This window comes from Papio anubis, chromosome 14 (assembly GCF_008728515.1).
Source record: "Papio anubis isolate 15944 chromosome 14, Panubis1.0, whole genome shotgun sequence".
Taxonomy (NCBI): Eukaryota; Metazoa; Chordata; class Mammalia; order Primates; family Cercopithecidae; genus Papio; species Papio anubis.
The window spans coordinates 94,043,004-94,064,074 of NC_044989.1; the positions used below are offsets into that span (position 1 = coordinate 94,043,004).

A 21,071-nucleotide genomic window follows, 5' to 3' on the forward strand; every position below is an offset into this window, starting at 1 on the left:
TGGCAACGGTAGCAGGAAGCTGCCGTAACAAATACCTAAAAATGTGGAAGTAACTTTGGAACTGGGTAATGGGTAGAGGCTGGAAGAGTATGGATGTGCATGCTAGAAAAAGCCTACACTGCTGTGGAAGGAGCATTAAGAGTGGTGAGGGCTCAAAAGAAAAGGAGAACTGTTGAGAAAGCTTCAATCTTCTTAGCGATTACCTTAGTGGTCACAATCAAAATGTTGGATGGTAAAGGCTACTCTAATGAGGTCTCAGAAAAAAATGAGAAACATGTTACTGGAAACAGAAGAAAAGGTGATCTTGTAATAAAGCGGCAAAGAACCTGGTGGGATTGTGCTTGTGTCCTAGCGCTCTGTGGAAGAAATTTGACAGTGATGAAACAGGGTATTTAGTGGAAAAAATATCCAAGCAAAGTCTTGAGGGTGCTCTGTGGCTTGACTTACAGAAAAATGTGAGAAGACAGAAATAAAAGATGAAATCTATAATCACAAGGGAAGCAGAATTTAAAGATCTGGAAAATTCTCAGCCTAGCCATGTTGTAAAGAATGATACAGCATGCTGAGGAAAGAAACCAAAGGTGTGGTGCAAGCATCTGTTAAGGAGATTCGTGTGGATGGAAGGAAGCCAGGGTGCTATTTATTGAGACAATGGGAGAAGGACCAGTAAGGTATTTCAGAGATGTCCAGAGTTGCTCTACCCATTACAGGCCCAGAATGCTGGGGCCTGTGACAGAACAATTTCGAGGCTCTTCTCCCTAAATTCTGGTGCAGTGCTCCTTGGTAACCTCAGCTGTTGTTCAAGTAGGCTTAGGTGCAGCTCAGATCACCCTTCTAGAAGGCACAGGTGATAAACCTTGGCATGGTGTTTGTACGGTGCCATCTCCACGGGTGTGCAAGTGCATGAGCTGTGATGGTGTGGCTGCCTCCACCTATATTCAAAGGATGCCAGAAAAGCGTGAGGGCCCAGGCTGAGAGCTGTCACGGGGCAGGGCCACTGCGGAAAGCCCCCAATAGAGTGATATGAAGTAGAGGTGTGAGGGCAGAGCCAACACAGGGAGCCTCCAGTAGGGCAATGCTCAGACATGCCATGGGATGGGGGCTGTATCTGAAACCCTGGAAGGGTAGGGCCTACCAGTGTGCCACTCCAGCCTAGGAGAGACACAAGACTCCAATCTGTGAGAGCTGCAGCATGGTCTGTGCCATGCAAAAAAACAGGAGCAGAGTCGCCCAAACTTGAGGCTGGATATGGTCTGGATATTTGTGCCCTCCAAATCTCACACTGAAATGTAATCCCCAGTGTTGGAGGTGGGGCCTGGTGGGAGGTGTTTGGATCACTGGGGTGGATTCCTCAATGAATAGCTCAGCATCATGCCCTTGGTGATGAGTGAGTTCACATGCAATCTGCTTATTAAAGAGGATGTGGCACCTCCCTCCTCTCTCCTGCTCCTGCTCTTCCATGTAACTTGCTGGCTCCTTGCTGACTTCTACCATGATTTTGAGCTTCCTGAGACCCTCGCCAGAAGCAGATGGCAGCACCATGCTTCCTGTACAGCCTGCAGTACCATGAGACAAAATAAAACCTCTTTTCTTTATAAATTACCCAGTCTCAGATACTCCTTTATAGCAACCTAAGTCCTACCCCAATGTGTCCAGAGGCAGGACATGGAATCAAAGATTATTCTTGAGCCTTAAGATTTAATGCTGTTTACCTTGTTGGTTTTAGACTTGCTTGGGATTTATCTATCATTTCTTTCTTCCTATTTTTCCCTTTTGGAATGGAAATGTCTGTGCTATGCCTGTCCCACCACTGTGTTCTGAATGCACACAACCTGTTTCATTTCACAGGCTCACAGCTTGAGAACAACTGGCCTCATCCACATCTGATTTGAATGATATTAGGTTAAACTCTGGACTTTAGATTTCTTACTTAAGGAATGAATGTATTCTGCATATGAGAAGGACATAAATTTTGGGGGCCAATGGCAGAATGCTATGGTGGGGGGAGGAAGAGGAGGAGGGAGGAAGAGGAAATGATCACACACTTCTCTGAATTCTCCCAGGCAACAATGAATGCCTGAAGACAACAGAGCAATGTTTATTTACCAAGTTCTGAACAAAAGCAAAAGAGATTAAAAACCACTCAGCCAAGATCTGGTTAAGTATAAAAGCCTCAGGCATTCTCAAACATGAAGTACCTCTTTAAATTGGTGGAGGGAAATAGGGCAAAGTATGTGTGAGAGAGGGGAATTAAAAGATCATTCAAAATTAAGAACACAGACATGGAGAAGCCACAGTAAAAGGACTAGTCTTAAGCACTGAATATAATTAACTGTAAAACTAGATAAAATAAAGCTAGTTATGTAGCAAATGTGGAAATTGCAGTCACAAAACAAAAGGTAAAAATATAAACTATGACTATAAAAATAGCAATATCACTTAAAAATCAGAAAGCTGAGGTGGGGAAGATGAAAAGTGCAATACTGCTAATGTCCTCATCTTTCAGGCTGGAAGTCAATCAATTCTGTGTAGAACACAGTATTTAAATAAGGCATACAATTAGGCATGGGCAAGCAATTCATGTCTAAAACACCAAAAGCAACGGCAACAAAAGTCAAAATTGACAAATGGGATCTAATTAAACTAAAGAGCTTCTGCACAGCAAAAGAAACTACCATCAGAGTGAACAGGCAACCTACAGAACGGGAGAAAATTTTTGCAATCTACTCATCTGACAAAGGGCTAATATCCAGAACCTACAAAGAACTCAAACAAATTTACAAGAAAAAAACAAACAACCCCATCAAAAAGTGGGCAAAGGATATAAACAGACATTTCTCAAAAGAAGACATTCATACAGCCAACAGACACATGAAAAAATGCTCATCATCACTGGCCATTAGAGAAATGCAAATCAAAACCACAAAGAGACCATCTCACACCAGTTAGACTGGCGATCATTAAAAAGTCAGGAAACAAGAGGTGCTGGAGAGGATGTGGAGAAACAGGAACACTTTTACACTGTTGGTGGGATTGTAAACTAGTTCAACCATTATGGAAAACAGTATGGCGATTCCTCAAGGATCTAGAACTAGAAGTACCATATGACCCAGCCATCCCATTACTGGGTACATGCCCAAAGGATTATAAATCATGCTGCTCTAAAGACACATGCACACGTATGTTTATTGCGGCACTATTCACAATAGCAAAGACTTGGAATCAACCCAAATGTCCATCAGTGACAGACTGGATTAAGAAAATGTGGCACATATACACCATGAAATACTATGCAGCCATAAAAAAGGATGAGTTTGTGTCCTTTGTAGGGACATGGATGCCGCTGGAAACCATCATTCTCAGCAAACTATCGCAAGAACAGAAAACCAAACACCGCATGTTCTCACTCATAGGTGGGAACTGAACAATGAGATCACTTGGACTCAGGAAGGGGAATATCACACACCGGGGTCTATCACAGGGAGGGGGGAGGGATTGCATCGGGAGTTATACCTGATGTAAATGACGAGTTGATGGGTGCTGACGAGTTGATGGGTGCAGCACACCAACATGGCACAAGTATACATATGTAACAAATCTGTACGTTATGCACATGTACCCTAGAACTTAAAGTATAATAATAAAAAAATAAAATAAAAAAAATAAAAAATAAAAAAATAAAAAAATTTTTTAAAAATGGATAAAATGGTAAATTTTATGCTATGTATATTTTACCAACATAAACAATGTACAAAAAATGAGACTTTTTTATCTTGCTTTTTTTTTCAACAGAAGGAACTTTTATTTTTTTTGGAGAAGAAGTCTTGCTTTGTTGCCCAGGCTGGAGTACAGTGGCACGATCTCAGCTCACTGAAGCCTCCTCCCTCTGGGTTCAAGGGATTCTCCTGCCTCACGTCCGAGTAACTGGGATTATAGGCACATACTACCATGCCCAGTTAATTTTTGTATTTTTTAGTAGATTTGGGGTTTCATCATGTTGGCCAAGCTGGGCTTGAACTCCTGACCTCAAGAGATCCACCCACCTCAGCCTCCCAAAGTGCTGGGATTACAGGCGTGAGACACCACGCCTGGCCAGGAACTTATATTTTTAAAAATTTATGACTCAAATCCATTTTATTTTTCCTGTTGAATACTATTTCATTAAATAACATGTATAATGCATGCCATTTTTGTAAAAGTATTTCCTTCTATCCATCCATCTCTTCATGTGAACGCAACCATAGGAATGTGTCTAAAATAATGTTCACCTAACATTAATGATGGCTATTTCCAAATAATGAGGTTCATTTGAATTTTTTGAGTTCTAAGAGTTTATTTATATTCATTCTTTAAATTGGTGTTACATATGCATAACACTTATCATTTTAACCATTCTTAAGTGTTCAGTTCTGTGGTATTAAGTAAATCCACATTACTGTGCAACCATCCATCTCCAGAGCTTTTTCCATCTTCCTCTGAAACTGCACACATTAAACAGTAACTTCAATTTTCCCATTTCCCTCTTGCCCAACACTTGACAATCACCAATCTACTTATTTCTCTACTCCAGGCACCTCATGTAAAAGGAATCATACAAGATATATCCTTTTGTGCCTGGCTTGTTTCATTTAGCATAATGTCTTCCAGGTTCATCCATTTTGTAGCATGTATCAGAATTTCATTTCTTTCTTAGACTGAGTAATATTCTACCATATGTACATACCACATTTACCTTTGCTGCTTTCCAGATAGTCTTTGTTTTTTACTTTTGACAGTTTCATGATAATGTGTCTTGATGTCAGACTCTGGGTTTATCAAACGTGGATTCCTTGAGTTTCTCTGATTTGTAGAGCTGTGTCTTTCCTCAAATTTGGTAAGTTTCCAACTATTATTTCCATAAATTATCTCTCCACCCTTTCTCTTTTTTCTCTTTCTGGACTCTAGCAGTGGATCAATTGGTCTGCCTGATGGTACTGCATAAGTCCTTCAGACTCTGTTCACTTTTCTTTTTTCTTTGATTTTGCTCCTCGGACTTGATCATTTCAAATAACTTGCCTTCAAGATCACTGATTCTTTCTTTTGCCTGTTCAAGTCTGCTGTTGAATCCTTCTAGTAAATTTTTCACTTCAGCTACTGTATTTTCCTGTTCCAGAATTTGGTTCTTTTAAATAATTTCTATTTCTTTGTTGATAGAAATTTTGTTCATGTATCATTTTCCTGATTTCATTATTTCTCATTAGCTCATTGAGCATATTTAAGATAGTTGTTTTAAAGTCTTTTCTGAGCAAATCCAATTAATTTGTGTGTCTTTACAGGATAGTTTCTGAAGATTTATTTTGTTCCTTTGGATGGGCCAGGTTGCATCCTTTCTTTGCATGTTCTATGATTTTTTGCTGAAAATCTGACATTTGAAAAAACCACCCCTCCCAGTCTTTGAAGACTGACATGAAAGACCTCCACTACTTATCAAGCCCCTGAGCCCTGGGAACAGTGCAGGGAGTGTGCTTAAGGTCATCTCAGGTCTTTTCTGGGCATGCATCCTGTCTGGGCCTGTGTGCATTTTCTGTATTTTTTTTTTTTCTTGTTTCCTCTGGCTGCCTGCAAATGTCTTAATTTCCCAGAATCTCACCCAAGCTTCTTCTCAAGGCCTTAGATGTTGTATGGTATTCCTCTGTGCATAACCTTCCTCCCACACATCCAGGTCTGTGGTCTCCCTGTAGTTTTCATGTGCTATAGTGCCCATCACTGCCTTTCTTGGCCATCAGCCTGAGATTCAAACCATGCCTCATTCCCTGTATGTGCTCTGAACGAGGCGAGTCTGCAATCAGTCTCTTGGGTAACCCACTGATAGGTAAGAATGCTTCATACTAGTTCTGCTCGAATCCTTCTCTCCTGAGGAAGGGAATGGAGAACTGGGCCATTTACTTCTCTCTGTGGGCACTGTGCCAGAGACAGAGTAGGGTAAGGGTGAGTAAAATTATCACAGAATTTCCTATCATTTTGCATGTGGCTTTTTCTTGATTGGGCATTTGCTGGGTTGCTACAGATCTCTGACTGGTTTCCATAGTTCCTACAAAGTTATTTTAGTCAGTCTATAGCTATTTATTTGATGTTTCTGTGGGGAAACAAGCACCTGCAACATCCTAGTCAGCCATTTTGCTAATGTTTGGATTTTGCTCTGCTTGAGCATGTATAATACTATGAAAAAATTTTTCTTTAAGGAAACATTTTTATAAAGTAAAATAAAACCCACTCTAAGAATGAAATAAACTCTGTGTTAATTAAGCTGGGAATGTAGAGAAAATCCACCTTACAGCTTAATCAAATAGAAAAAAATTTCATTTTTTTTCTTTCATAAAAGGTAGGTACTTCATAGAACCAATTCAGGTGCAAGACAACGTCATCAGAAACCCAGATTCTTTGTTTCTGCCCCAAAATCTCTAGCTTTTTTTTCTTATTCAAGTTTTCTCATGAAAATATCCTTAGTATTCGTTTTTATGTGTCATGGTCAAAGGTTCCACACAACAAAGCAAAAAAGGAGGACAGTATGGGAATGAGTGCCAATTGTATCTGTTCTTCTTTAGAAGAAAAGCAAAAGGTTTCCCAGAAACTCTCAGCAGACTTCTAGTTTCCATCTTATTGGCCTCAAGTGTGTCAAAGACGTAGCTACCCTGCCAGCAATGAAAGGCTGGAGGAGAAAGATTTTAGGTGTTAAAAAGTCTCTAGAAGAGAGGCAGGTGAGGTAGAAAGAGGTGAGAATGATGATGGGGGAGCCAAGCCACAGTCTCTGCTGCAAGGGTCTAAGTTATTTCTTGAAACAACTTTTTCAGAGCTTTTGTTGAGTCACAATATTTTACATAAATTTAGTTAATAAACTTGGTGGAAAGTATTTACATCTTCAATTTGAGAAAGATTACCTGAAGACACAACCAATCTCAGCTACAAGTTACTTTCAGTAATAAGGAAAAAGGGGCACCACGGACTCCCTGCACCAATACTACACTAATATGATATCTGACAAAAATCTATTGCGGGTAACTTAAGAAAATAAACATGATTTTTATTAATTTAAAAGTCAATAATGAAATCTCTCAAGAGAATTATTTATCTGCCAACACTTCCTACAGCAGTTGTACATTTTTAAAAAGTACATGCTGTCAACAAGTCAGCACACTCTGGTAATGATAATGTCCACATATGTTAGTCATCAGCCTGTCGATAACTGACTAGAACATTCTTCCAGTTCAAATGCTCAGAATCCAAGTTCCTCAGATAACAGCTATTTTAATCTTTTCAGAATTCTAAGGCAAGGGTAATCAGAATAAAATTATGTTTTAAAGAAAACTCACCTCAGTTCTCAGATAATAACATGCTATTTATTACATGGGACAAAAATGTATGATGTTGAGTTAGTAAGGCTTTCATTCCAGTTCTGATGACTCAAAAGCTCGAACATAACACAGCAACATTCAATACCAACCAAAAACCTCCAGTTGCCCATCCCTCCAACTGGATAAGGGTCAATAAAAATTTAAAAAGAAAAAAAAAAAAAAAAAAAAGCAATAGTATGAATAGACTTAGGTAGTCTTTGAAAAACACCCAAATGAATTTTCCTCTTCAGTATTTTCTTCAAGTCCACCCTCATTCCTTTTTGGAAGGCGGAATGGTGTGAAATGCACTAAAGATGAGCTATTTCTTGAAAGATGAGTAGGAACTTGCCAAAGGCTTGGGGAGTGGTGCTGGTCCAGGGACAAAGGTGCTCTTGGAGCAGGGTAATCCATATTCATAACTAACAACTCCCCAAGTAAACTTCCTAGTCTGCCATTTTCCCAGTTTTGAACCACGTTGTTCCTTCTACTTCTCATTCCTGAGAGAATTTCAAGACTTTTATTTTTTCCTTTCTTGCTTGCTTTTTCAGTTCCTAAGACACATTAGTGCTGCCAGTAATTCCCACTCTGGAATCTCTCAGTTCTGGAGTCCTAGCTTCCAGCAGGGAGCTTCTCTCTTATGTCTACCTCTTCTTCTTCTAAAAGACTTAGTTATTCCTCTCATCACTGCCCTGGCCCTAGCCCTGTAACATTAAATAAGTCACTTAATTTCTCAGAGCCCTAGGTTTCCTATCTATTTATATAAATTATACGTATACATAAAAGCATAGCTGAGCTAGTGGAATAGTTCTCAACCCAGTGACTCAGTAGAATCTTTTCATAATAAACATAATTCCCCTTTAATTATCCTAAAAATAACCATAAACAATATAATCTATTTACATGTATCCTTTTAATCAATATAACGCACTATTTATAATACAGGGGAGGAAAAGGGAATTTATAATAAAGTAATATTTTAATCATTTCTTTTTTTCTTTTTTTCAGACAGTCTTACTCTGTCGCCCAGGCTGGAGTACAGTGGCACGATCTCGGCTCACTACAACCTCTGCCTCCCAGGTTCAAGCAATTCTCCTGCCTCAGTCTCCCGAGTAACTGGGATTACAGGTGCCCGTCACCGCATCCAGCTAATTTTTGTATTTTTAGTGGAGGCGGGGTTTTACCATCTTGGCCAGGCTGGTCTCAAACTCCTGACCTCGTGATCCACCCGCCTCGGCCTCCCAAAGTGCTGGGATTACAGGCGTGAGCCACCGCGCCTGGCCTATTTTAATCATTTCAATGTGTCAATACTTGAGGATAACTGCACTGTAAGACATAATGAAGTAGTCAAATGCTTGTACCTGTACATGGAATACCCTAAATGCAGCAGATACACATGCAAACTGGTACCAAGAAAATTCTCAAACTGATGAGGAGAGAAAAATGAAAGACTAGTGTGGTAGGCTGAATGATGGTTCCCCCAAAAGATGTCCACATCCCCGTCATGGGAACCTGTGAATGTTAGCTTATAAGACAAAGGCGGGGCCGGGCGCGGTGGCTCAAGCCTGTAATCCCAGCACTTTGGGAGGCCGAGACGGGCGGATCACGAGGTCAGGAGATCGAGACCATCCTGGCTAACACGGTGAAACCCCGTCTCTACTAAAAAATACAAAAAATTAGCCGGGCGAGGTGGCGGGTGCCTGTAGTCCCAGCTACTCGGGAGGCTGAGGCAGGAGAATGGCGTGAACCTGGGAGGCAGAGCTTGCAGTGAGCTGAGATCCGGCCACTGCACTCCAGCCTGGGCGACAGAGCGAGACTCCATCTTAAAAAAAAAAAAAAAAAAAAAAAAAGACAAAGGCTTTGCAGATGTGATTAAATTAGAGATCCTGAGATGGAAGTGATGATCCTGGATCGTTTTATTGGGTCTAACTACAATCACAAGTATCCTTATAAAAGGGAGGCAGAAGTGATGACATCATCAAGATGGCAGAAGAGCCATCTTGGACCTTCCTTCTTCCAACAAGCAAACTGATTCCACAACAATCCCCATGGCCAAATTCCCTTTCTGTGAAATCCAGAAACTTTAAGAGGCTCCTGCATCCCAGTAAGTGTGAAACCAGTCACATCAAAGCCAGTAAGTCAATTCAGATACCATACTACCATAATCCTCTGGCACCGCTCCATATGAGAGGAACAAGATCCCCCAGCTCCTAGCCTCTCCCCAGGAAGAGAAAGAGGTACCCTATGTGTCTAATGTCCAAAGTTTTCTAGGAACTACCCAGAAAACTGATCTATGTCTACCCTGTCTTGGAGCACTGACAGAACCCAACAAACTCTGGCCACTCACAGCAATTGGGGGTATTGGTCACCATAGCCACCCCACCCTCCACCTCTGGCTCATCACGGAGTAAGCAGGCAAAAATTTCAGCTCTTTAGCTTCTACCTGGGAATGGATAGGGGAGTACCATGTGTTCAACCACTCACCTTAAATGGGGACTGCCTGAGGAAATGGCTTCAGTCTCCATGGTCTCAGAAGCTGAAGGGACCTGAAATATTCTAGATGCCTAGGGACTATTAAGAACAAAGAAAGTGGACAGGACTGGCAGGAAGGTTTGAAAGATCCCAGAATTTCTGTCAGGGCTGATTAGGGAGGGTCTTCTACAGAATGAGTCCATGCCATGAAGACTAAGAGAGGTAACTATTTTGTCTATGGCACAAAAACATCAACAGAGAATGTCAAGGAAAAAGAAGAAACAGGGAAATATTTTCCCCAAAAGACAAAGAAATGAATCTCTAGAAACTGATCCTAATGAAATGGAGATACATCAATTAACTGACAGAGAATTTGAAATCACTACTACGGAATAAGCTCCCACATGTACACACTTAAGTTTTGTATACAGTTATTCACAGAAGCACTGTTTATACTAGCCAAAGACTAGAAACAGCCAAAATATCCATCAATGGTGGTCTGCTTAAATGAATGAATTTTAATTGAAGAAATTATGCATTTATATAAGATCTTTAAGATATAAAGCTGACAATAACAAATATTATATATTATATACATTATATATAAAACTTAGTAGCATTCCTGTGATGAAAAGTAAAAATGAGTATGTATTTGTGTGTATGTGTGCGCGTGTGTGTGTGTGTGCGTGTGTGTGTGTGTGTCTGCAGTTGTTCCCTCCAGGGAGGGAAACAGTAACTGAAAGCAGACTTCTCACTTTTGCACTTTTGAAATTATAAGATATGTGAATGTGTTACTATTTATTTATTTTCTTAAAACAGGGCCTCACTCTTGCCTAGGCTGGTGTGCAGTGGCATAGTAATAGCTTAGTACAACCTTGAACTCCAGGGCTCAAGCGATTCTCCCACCAAAGCCTCCCAAGTAGCTGGGACTGCAAGTGCACACCATTATGCCAAGCTAATTTTTTTTTTTTTTTTTTAGACGGAGTCTTGCTCTGTTGCCCAGGCTGGAGTGCAGTAGCACATTCTCAGCTCACTGCAACCTCCGCCTCCTGGGTGCAAGTGATTCTCCTGCCTCAGCCTCCCGAGTAGCTGGGACTACAGGTATGTGCCACCATGCCTGGCTAACTTTTTGTATTTTTAGTAGAGATGGGGCTTCACCATGTTAGCCAGGCTGGTCTCAATCTCCTGACCTCATGATCTGCCCGCCTTGGTCTCCCAAAGTGCTGGGATTACAGGCATGAGCCACCATGTCTGGCCAATTTTTTAATTTTTTTGTAGAGATGGGCCTTACTATGCTGCCCAGGCTGGTCTCAAACTCCTGGGATCAAGCAGTCCTCCCTCCTAAGCCTCCCAAAGTGCTGGGATTACAGGCATAGGCCACCACACCTGGCCTTGAATGTGTTACCTTTTAAACAATAAACACAATTTTGTTAAAAATAATTCCCTAAGTTAAATAGCTAGAGAACTTTAATATTTTTTTAAAAAAATAAATAAAAATAGTGTGTTCATCATCCAGATATTTAATTATTCGCTTTCTTAGCTTTTTCTACTACACTAATTGGTGGGTTAGATTTTATCCCCCATCATATGCAATGTTTTGTTTTTTTCCCACAAAATATTAGAATGGGTTTCTTCAAAATATGCTATATAACACAAACTTAAAAGTTGACCAAAAAGGGCTCACTAGTGTTACACACTAGCGTAATGCATCGTCTGTTACCTAGTGTTACACACGAGAAAGACCAGCCTTTTATCTTAGAAACAGATTCTGTTAACAGTGTCAAACAAGGGGATGCAAACTATCATTAAAGTGATTATGTAACTTTTAATAGAGCTGTAAATCTGGCAGCATTCAGAGGCCAGTAGCAAATATATGGCTACAAGCGCTCATTAATTGACTCTTAAGTAGACTTCAGAAGTTACAGAAGGAACTGTTAGTTCATTAGGTCCCTGTGCCACGTATCCCTGAAGTGGCTGACCAAGAACAACTTCAAAGCTCTTTTGTGCTGGGAAAGAATGCCAATGAATCAATTTTCTTATCCAATTTCATAAAACTCAATTGCCTTAATAAATAATAAACGATGGTAAACATAATGAAATATTAAGCAATAATTAAAAACAAAGGTTATGTGGAAATATATTAAAAAGCTCCTCACTTAATTGAAGTCAACAAACCAGAATAGAAAGAAAAAGATCTAGGAGTTTTACCACCTAAAAATCCCCAAGTCTTGATGATGCCCAACAAAGCTCTTCCCAATGAGCAACCCAGCTTGTTTCCTGATTCTTCTACTTCTCTGCCCTCACTACCTCTGCTTCAGCTACCCTGGCTTCTCTAATGTTTCTTGAAAACACTACACATCTAAAGTACAGCACAGCCTTTGCTACAGTTGTATATTATTCAGTTATTAAAAATAAACCTTCCCATTGTATTTCCTAAAGGGAATTTTTCCATGTGAAAGCTTGTAACTGAGGAAACAGATTATATGTATGTAGGATTAGGTTGGTGCTTTGTTAGAAACATTGCATCTATAATTTCACTGAAATTATCCTTCCTTTAATCTCCTAAATAATAAAAAACATAATAGAATGATTGAATAAATTTAAAACAGCAAAAAGGGAAGAAGTTATGTTGTTCATATCAAGACAAACTTGTCAATGAAAAATAGTACCTGCATCAGATAGAAAGATCTCAAATTAACAACCTAATATTGCAACTAAACAATATGGATATGTTCAGAAGTAAGTTCTAGATTTGCAGAACAAGTTTAATGCCTGGACTATAGTAAAAAGTTTTTGATGATTCTTTGTTATCTTTATTAATTTTTACCCAAATTGACACAAAGAATTTAAACAGAACAACTCAAGTATGTCCTTGTAATATTTCCTAGGATTTTCTTGCATTTTAAACAGATAAACATAGCCTACTTGCAAATATGCAACTGTATATGCACTACTATCTAACCATGTAAAAAAAAGAAAAAGTGGCCAACATCAAGAAAACCGTCTGTAGAAAAAAGATACAAAATAGTTATGTATCTTTTGATAGCAAAGATATATTTTTCTGGGATATTTGTTGGTTTTTTAATTAAATGAAAATTATATATCTTTACCATGTACAATATATTTCAATATCATGTAGTATGTAGACATTGCGGAATGGCTAAATCAGGCTAAATAACATATCCATTACCTCACATATTTGCTTTGTTGTGGTGGTAACATTTAAAATGTACTCTGTTAGCAATTTTCAAGTATGTAATATACCTGTTATTAACTGTAATCACCACATTATACAGGTTGAGCATCCCTAATCTGAAAATCCAAAATCCCCCATCATATGCAATGGGAACCAGTCACAGGCACTTGGAGTAAGGCCCACTGACACCACCTCCCAGCCTGTGAAGACTCCTGAGGAAGCTCTACGCTCCCTAGAGCACTGTAAACACAATGCTTTGAAACATGGCACCTCACAAGGCTGGTCAGCAATGCCATTTAGTAAGATAAGATAACCCATTTGCAAACAAATTCCATCGAGATTTCTTTTGCAGCAACTTTTTCCTTTTTTTAAGTGGCATGGGTCATTCTCACAACCACAGAATATATATTCTTCTCATCTGCATGTGAAACATACTCTACGATTGACCACATGCTCAGTAAAGTCTCAACAAATCAAAAACAAACAAACAAACAAACAAAACTGAAATCATACCAAGAATCCTCTTGGGCCACAGTGGAATAAAAATAGAAATCAATACAAAGAGGAACTCTCGAAAACATGCAAACACATGAAAACTAAAGAACTTACTCCCAGATGACTTTTGGATAAACAACAAAATTAAGGCAGAAATTAAAAAAATTCTGTGAAACAATGAAAATCAAGATATAACATATTAAAACCTTTAGGATGCAGTAAAAACAGTGTGAAGAAGAAAGTTTAGGCCAGGCGCGGTGGCTCATGCCTGTAATCCCAGCACTTTGGGAGGCTGAGGTGGGCAGATCACTGGAGGTCAGGAGTTTGAGGCCAGCCTGGCCAATATGGTGAAACCCCAACTCTACTAAAAGTCTGAAAATTAGCTGGGTGTGGCAGTGTGCGCCTGTAGTCCCAGCTACTCAGGAGGCTGAGGCAGAAGAATAGCTTGAACCCAGGACGGGGAGAATGCAGTGAGCCGAGATCGTGCGACTGCACTCCAGCCTGGCTGACAGAGCAAGACTCTGTCTCAAAAAAAAAGGAAGAAAGTTTATAGTGCTAAATGTCTACATAAAAAAGAAAAATCTCAAATTAACAACCTAATGTCACACCTACAGGAACTAGAAAAAAAAGAACAAATTAAATCCAAAGCTAGCTGAAGAAATAATAAAAACAGAGCAGAAGTAAATGAAGTTGAGACTAAAAGAACTATACAAGGATCGACGAAATGAAAACGTGGTTTTTTGAAAGGATAAACGAGATCAATAAACCACTAGCTAGATTAACAAAGAAAAAAAGAGAGACGATCCAAATAAGCACAACCAGAAATGACAAAGGTGACATTACAACTAATCCCACAGAAATAAATTTAAAAAAAAATCCTCGGAGACTGCTATGAACATCTCTATGCACATAAACTAGAAAATCTAGAGGAAATGGATAATTACCCAGAAATATAAAACCTCCCAAGATAGAATCAGGAAGAAATTGAAACCCTGAACAGACCAGTATCGAGCTCCAAAATTGAATCAGTAATAAAACCCTTACCTCACCAACCAAAAAAAAAAAAAAAAGGTCCTGGACCAGATGGATTCACAGCCAAATTCCACCAGATGAACAAAGTAAGAGCTGATACCAATTCTACTGAAACTATTTCCAATATATCGAGGAGGAGGGACTCCTCCCTAACTCACTCCAAAACCCAGTATTATCCTGATGCCAAAATCTGGCAAAGACACAACACAAGTAGAAAACTATAGGTCAATATCCCTGATAAACACAGAATCAAAAATCTTCAACAAAATACTGGCAAACAGAACCTAGTAGCACATCAAAAAGGTAATCCACCACGATCAAGTGGACTTTATTCCTCAGATGCAAGGATGATTCAATATACGTAAATCAGTAAATGTAAAAAGAGAATTAAAAACAAAAACCATATGATCTTATCAATAGATGCAGAAAAAACGTTAGATAAAATCCAAGATCTCTTTAGGATAAAAAGAAAACCCTCAACAAAGTAGGCATCAAAACAATAAGAGTCATCTATGACTAAACTACAGTCAATATCATATTTAATGGGGAAAAGTTAAAAGGGTTTCCCCTAAAATTTGGAGCAAAACAGGTATGTCCACTTTCATGACTCCTACAACAAAATACTAAAGTCCTAGCAAGAGCAATCAGCCAAGAGAAAGAAAGAAAAGGCATCCAAAGAGGAAGACAAGTTATCTCTGTTCACTGACAACAGGATTCTATATCTAGAAAACTCTAAAGATCCTGCCAAAAGACTCCCAGACCTGAAACATGACTTCAGTGAAGTTTGAAGGTACAAATTCAATGTACAAAATCAGTAGCTTACATCAAAACAACATATTTAAGAAAAAAAAATCAGAAGCATTTCTATACACCAATAACATTCAAGCTGAAAACCAAATCAAGAGTGCAATCCCATTTACAACAGCCACACACACACAAGATGCTTAGGAATACACCTAACGAGGAAGGTGAAATAGCTCTACAAGGAGAACTATAAAACACTACTAAAGGAAATCACAGATGACATAAACAGATGGAAAAACATTCCATGCTCATGGACTGGAAGAATTAAGATCATTTAAATGGTTATATTGCCTAAAGCAATCTATGGATTCAACACAATTCCTATCAAATTACCAATATAATTCTTCACAGAATTAGAAAAAAAAATTGGAAGATTCATATGGAACCAAGAAAGAGCCCAAATAGCCAAAACAATCTTAAGCAAAAAGAACAAAGCTGGAAGCATCATGTTATCTGACTTCAAACTATACTACAAGGCTATAGTAACCGAACACCACGGTACTGGTATATAAAGCGACACATAGACCAATGGAACAGAATAGAGAAACCAGAAACGAAGTCACATACCTACAACCAACTGATTTTCAACAAAGAAAATCACAATATACAAAAATTAACCCAAGATGGAACAAACACTTAAATGAAAGATGTCAAATTATAAAAATCCTAGAAGAAAATCTAGGAAATACTCTTCTGGACATTGGCCTAGGCGAAAAATTTAAGATAAAGTCCTCAAAAGCAAATGCAATAAAAATAAAAATTGACAATTGAGACTTAATTAAAATGAAGAGCTTCTGCGCAGCAAAAGAAACTATCAACAGAGTAAACAGACAACCTACAGAATGGGAGAAAATATTTGCAAACTCTGCATCCAGCAAAGGACTAATATCCAGAATCTACAAGGAGCTCAAACAAATCAACAAGAAAAAGCAACCCCCTTAAAAAGTGGGCAAAGGACACGAACAAATACTTCTCAAAAGAAGACATACAAGTGGCCAATAAGTATATTAAAAAATGCTCAACATCACTAATCATCAGAGAAATGCAAACCAAAACCACAGTGAGATGCCATCTCACACCAGTCAGAACGGCTATTATTAAAAAGTCAAATAGAACTGCCATTCGATTCAGCAATCCTACTACTGGGTATATACCCAAAGGAGATGAAATTGTTCTACCAAAAAGATACCTGCACTCACATGCGTATTGCAGCAGCTGTATTCAAAATAGCAAAGATGTGTAATCAACCTAGATGCCCATCAATGGTGGATCAGATAAAGAAAATGTGGTATATATACACCATGGAATACCATGCAACCATGAAAAAAGAATGAAATAATGTTCTTTGCAGCAACATGGATGCAGCTGGATGCCATTATCCTAAGTGACGAGTTCAACTGAAGCCCAAACCTCAGTTAGCATCACACAATAAATCCATGTAACACACCTGCACATGTACCCGCTAAATCTAAAATTTAAAAAAAAAAAACAAAAAACAATAGCATGAGAAAATTAAATACATGGTAAAAGGGGTTTCCAATCTCAAACCTAGAAAAATGAAAAACCAACAGCTAAAGAAGTATTTGCTACACTTTGATCGATCTTTCATCCCTCTAATAAATTGTACTAGCTGACCAACAGGCACTGAATTTACATTAAAATTCAAGCAAGTAAATGCTCTTCAGACAGACATCATCAAAGATTCACCCATTTCCAAACTTCCAAATTTTTCACATCACTGAAAAACAATATGGCTTTAGTAGTGATCACCATTAGATACTGCTTATTGATTTGAACAAGAAGGGCACAGTATTGCTTTTTTTTTTTTTTTTTTTTTTTGAGACAGAGACTTGCTCTGTTACCCAGGCTGGCATACTGTGGCACAATCTTGGCTCACTGCAACCACCACCTCCTGGGTTCAAGCGATTCTTCTGCCTCAGTGTCCTGAGTAGCTGGCATTACAGGCGCACATCACCACGCCTGGCTAATTTTTATATTTTTAGTAGAGACAGGATTTCACCGTGTTGGCCAGGCTGGCCTTGAACTCCTGACCTCCAGTGATCTGCCTGCTTCGGCCTCCCAAAGTGCTGGGATTACAGGCATGAGCCACTGCACACGGCTGAATCTGAGAGTAACCTGAACATGGTAAACAAATGTGAATGACTGTTGACTATCTCATCTAACAGAATTTTTTCAAATTTGCATTTGCAGTACCACAATTGTCATTTCAACCAAGCAGGTCAACTATTTCATAAAATTATATTTCGTTTTCCTTTGACAATGAGAAAGATGTCATCTCTGTCATATTCAGAAAGATTTGTTTCTAATGAACAGACATTTGCATCTGGTATGATTTTTGTTTTTCTCATTAAAAGAAAAATCCCTGTGAAACAAGTTGGGAATCTAGGCACTGAAGTAATACTGGATCCCTCAGTTCACTAACTTTTCACTTTTCATTCTATTCCTTACATTAGTAAACCGAAATACAAAACCCCACAATTACTAATCTAGGTAGCTAGTCATCAACTATAAGTCCAATATTTTAACAGTTACAAATAGCTAAAAACGTTGATAAAACATATCAGACAATGTAAGACATTTTGGGACAGAAGAAGAAAATAAACCTGGAAAACCTAGTTACAGTGCTTCGGCAGAATAAGCCTTATGTCTAGAGTCAGAGATCTGGCTTTAAGTCTCAGTTCTACTTGTGTTTAGCTGGGGAGTCCCTGGAGAACTTACCTAATTTTTTAGTGATATTATTAATGACTCAATTAAATAGCATCAAAAATATTCTTAAGCATTTAAAAATGCAATAGTCTGGGCGTGGTGGCTCATGCCTGTAATCCTGGCACTTTGGGAGGCCGAGGCTGGTGGATTCCGAGGTCAGAAGATAGAGACCATCCTGGCCAACATGGTGAAACCCCATTTCTACCAAAAATACAAAAATTAGCTGGGCGTGGTGGCGTGTGCCTGTAATTCCAGCTACTCAGGAGGCTGAGGCAGGAGAATTGCTTGAACCAGGGAGTTGGAGGTTGCAGTGAGCTGAGATTGTGCCACTGCACTCCAACGTGGTGACAAGTCGAGACTCTGTCTCAAAAGAAAAAGAGCAATAGTATCTGATATGTGGAGTTATACATGCAGACAAGATGAAGACAGAAAAATCATCCTGCTTTCTTTACACACATAGAACTTAAAAACTTACTAGATTCCACCGTCATCTGGAGCAAACTGTCAATAACATTAGACAGCAGTCCTTTACTGGATATTCTTAGATGACTTAATATTACTGGAACAGCTTGATACTCCAAAAACAAGGTTTTTCCTTCTTCTGTCTTCAAGTCCAAACAAAGAGAATCGAATGCCTGAGCCAGGTAATCAGCTGGAAAATAGTTATGTACAATCAACTGCAGTTTTGCTAGTTTAGGTGGCAATGAGAAACAGAAGGTAAAAAAGCAATGTCGTTACTTTAACTTAAAAGAGAAACAAAAATCAAATAAGAGATCACAGTCTAAATTTAGATTCTAACTAATTTGTCAGAGCTCGAAGGGGGAAGGAGAGAGGAGACATTATGACAGGGTAAATTTCATTTAGAATTTTCATGTTTTAACACCAAAATAACAACTAAGCCGCATTTTTTAATACTAAGGAAGAAAAACAATGCTTATTAGTATCACACATGTTTATTTTCCATATTTGATAACTACTATATGCTTCCAAAAACTTAGTATTTCTATCTCTATAAAAGCTTTCTAAGACTATGTTTTTTGTTGCTGCTTCCTAAATGTTTATCTACTTCAAAATGTAATTTATACAAACACGCTAAATGAATTTTAAATAAGGATTTCTGTCTCCTAGTAAAGCTGAAACAAAAGACCAAAGATAATTTCAAGAAGATGAAATACGCTCTGGTGTGTCACTTTTCATGACACATCTGCCATTAAAAATGGCAGCAAGATTTTACCCAGGCCAGCGCTGACGAATCCTGAATCAGAATCCCTGAAACCTTCTTAAAGATGTCCCACAGATGACTGAGAAACCTGCAATGCCAGGACTGGGAAGCACTAATTTAACCAGAATCAATGCAAATGTAGTAGTAAGATAGTTGCATCATTACACTTCAGTACACTACACAACCCAAGTCCCTACGCTTACAACAGTCTTACCTTGTGCTTTTAATGTACAATAATCAAGTTTTCTAAAACTCACCTTTCAAAATGCTATTCAGAGGAATAAAAAACTGCTCATGCTATCCAAGTAATAATTTTTACACTTAGATTTCTGTTTAAAGGAGAAGACTCAAGAGCACCATGAAATACTGAAAGTACAACAGAATCACCGTATTAAAATGTACTCTTGTGTAGCTTCATGTTGCATTTCTTTTTTGCTGTTTCAGCTTACATAATAAATAATTTAAAACCCTGGTTATTAAGAATGAGAAGTTTAGAGTAACTTACGTGAAGTGAGAATACATATGAAACTATTTTGAGAAATTAAGATCTGTGCCTCTGGATCAATTATACTGAACTCCATTTTTACCGCTGGTAGAATTTAGTTCAAGGAACACTAACAGTACTGTACTTAATTTTGTTTAAAAAAAATTGTAAATAAATGAGTATTAAGTTAAACAAAGTTGCTACATTCTGTTCAGACTTGCCTTACTTAGAAACATCCTTTTTTTCTTTTAGCAACACCACAGGTAGAAGAGTATACACAGATGAAGCCTGAACGTAACTCTTTAGAGAACGAAAGTTTTATCACAGTGCCACCTACTGTATTTGACACAAATTATTCTTAGTAATCTGACAAGATTAAACAGGTTAAATACTATTACAGTGTTTAAAAATGGGCTCACTGCTATATGGCATTAAGTGTGCAAACTTTCAGAAATTGCCCTTCAGGATTAGAAAAACTGTATTTGGTTACTTTGTCACAAGTGACCTTATCTTTTAGGGATAAATCAAAATTATGTCCTCATTTTAATTCTGTCTTCATTTTAATTTATTATTTCAGATTTTCTAAAAAGACCAATTTAACTTCTAAAAGAGTATTTTTAAAATTTTAGTTATCAATTATATCAAAGTTGATTTTTTATAAATGTTGTATTATTGAGTCTTTTAACAGTATCCTGGCAATCAAATGTAACCTTTTTACTCCCTAACAAAAGTCAAACTTCAAACTATTGATCTTAATCAGTATGAAATAGGGTTTTCCATTATTTTGTTTATATGGCAAATTTTAAAATGATTAGAAAGTCTTTTGCAGAAACTCCCATCAAAAGGTGAACTCTACTGCGCACCCTTTGAATCTGGGCTAACCTCGTGACTTAACCAATAAAATGTAGCAGAAATGATGCTGTGTGAATTAGGAGCCTGAGGCTCAGCTAGATACTCTTCACCTATAAACCAGCCCCTGGAGAGAGGCCAACAAAGAACAGCAGAACCTAGCCCAGCCCAGCCAAATATCCAGCTGAGCTGAGCCCAAATTACCAACCCAAAGAACTGTGAGCTGGTGAATAAAATGGTGGCTGAGCTAAGTCACTAAGTGTCTGGCAGTTAATTAGGCAGGAATAGACAGACAACTAATGTAGTCTAACAGACCTCAATTCTGGTCTCAAGTAAAACCAACTCTTAAAAGTTTTATAATAAGTAATAATGTCTACTGATAACAATAGTAGCTAGTTTAAGACTTTATGCCAGACTTGCTAA

General features: G+C 38.3%; 1 protein-coding gene across 9 annotated transcripts in view; it reads right to left on the bottom strand.

Annotated features, from left to right (window-relative positions):
• The window catches only part of CCDC138 (coiled-coil domain containing 138), a 128,594-nt gene that overhangs the window by 42,824 nt on the left and 64,699 nt on the right, over positions 1-21,071 (bottom strand). For 7 of the 9 annotated variants that reach the window (XM_017947837.3, XM_021925167.2, XM_017947838.3 and 4 more), the window contains one exon: positions 18,569-18,745. The exons of the other annotated variants lie outside the window; for them this stretch is intronic. In XM_017947837.3, coding sequence (XP_017803326.3) covers positions 18,569-18,745 — 177 coding nt within the window. The remainder of the gene's footprint in view (positions 1-18,568; positions 18,746-21,071) is intronic. 9 annotated transcript variants of the gene reach the window in all.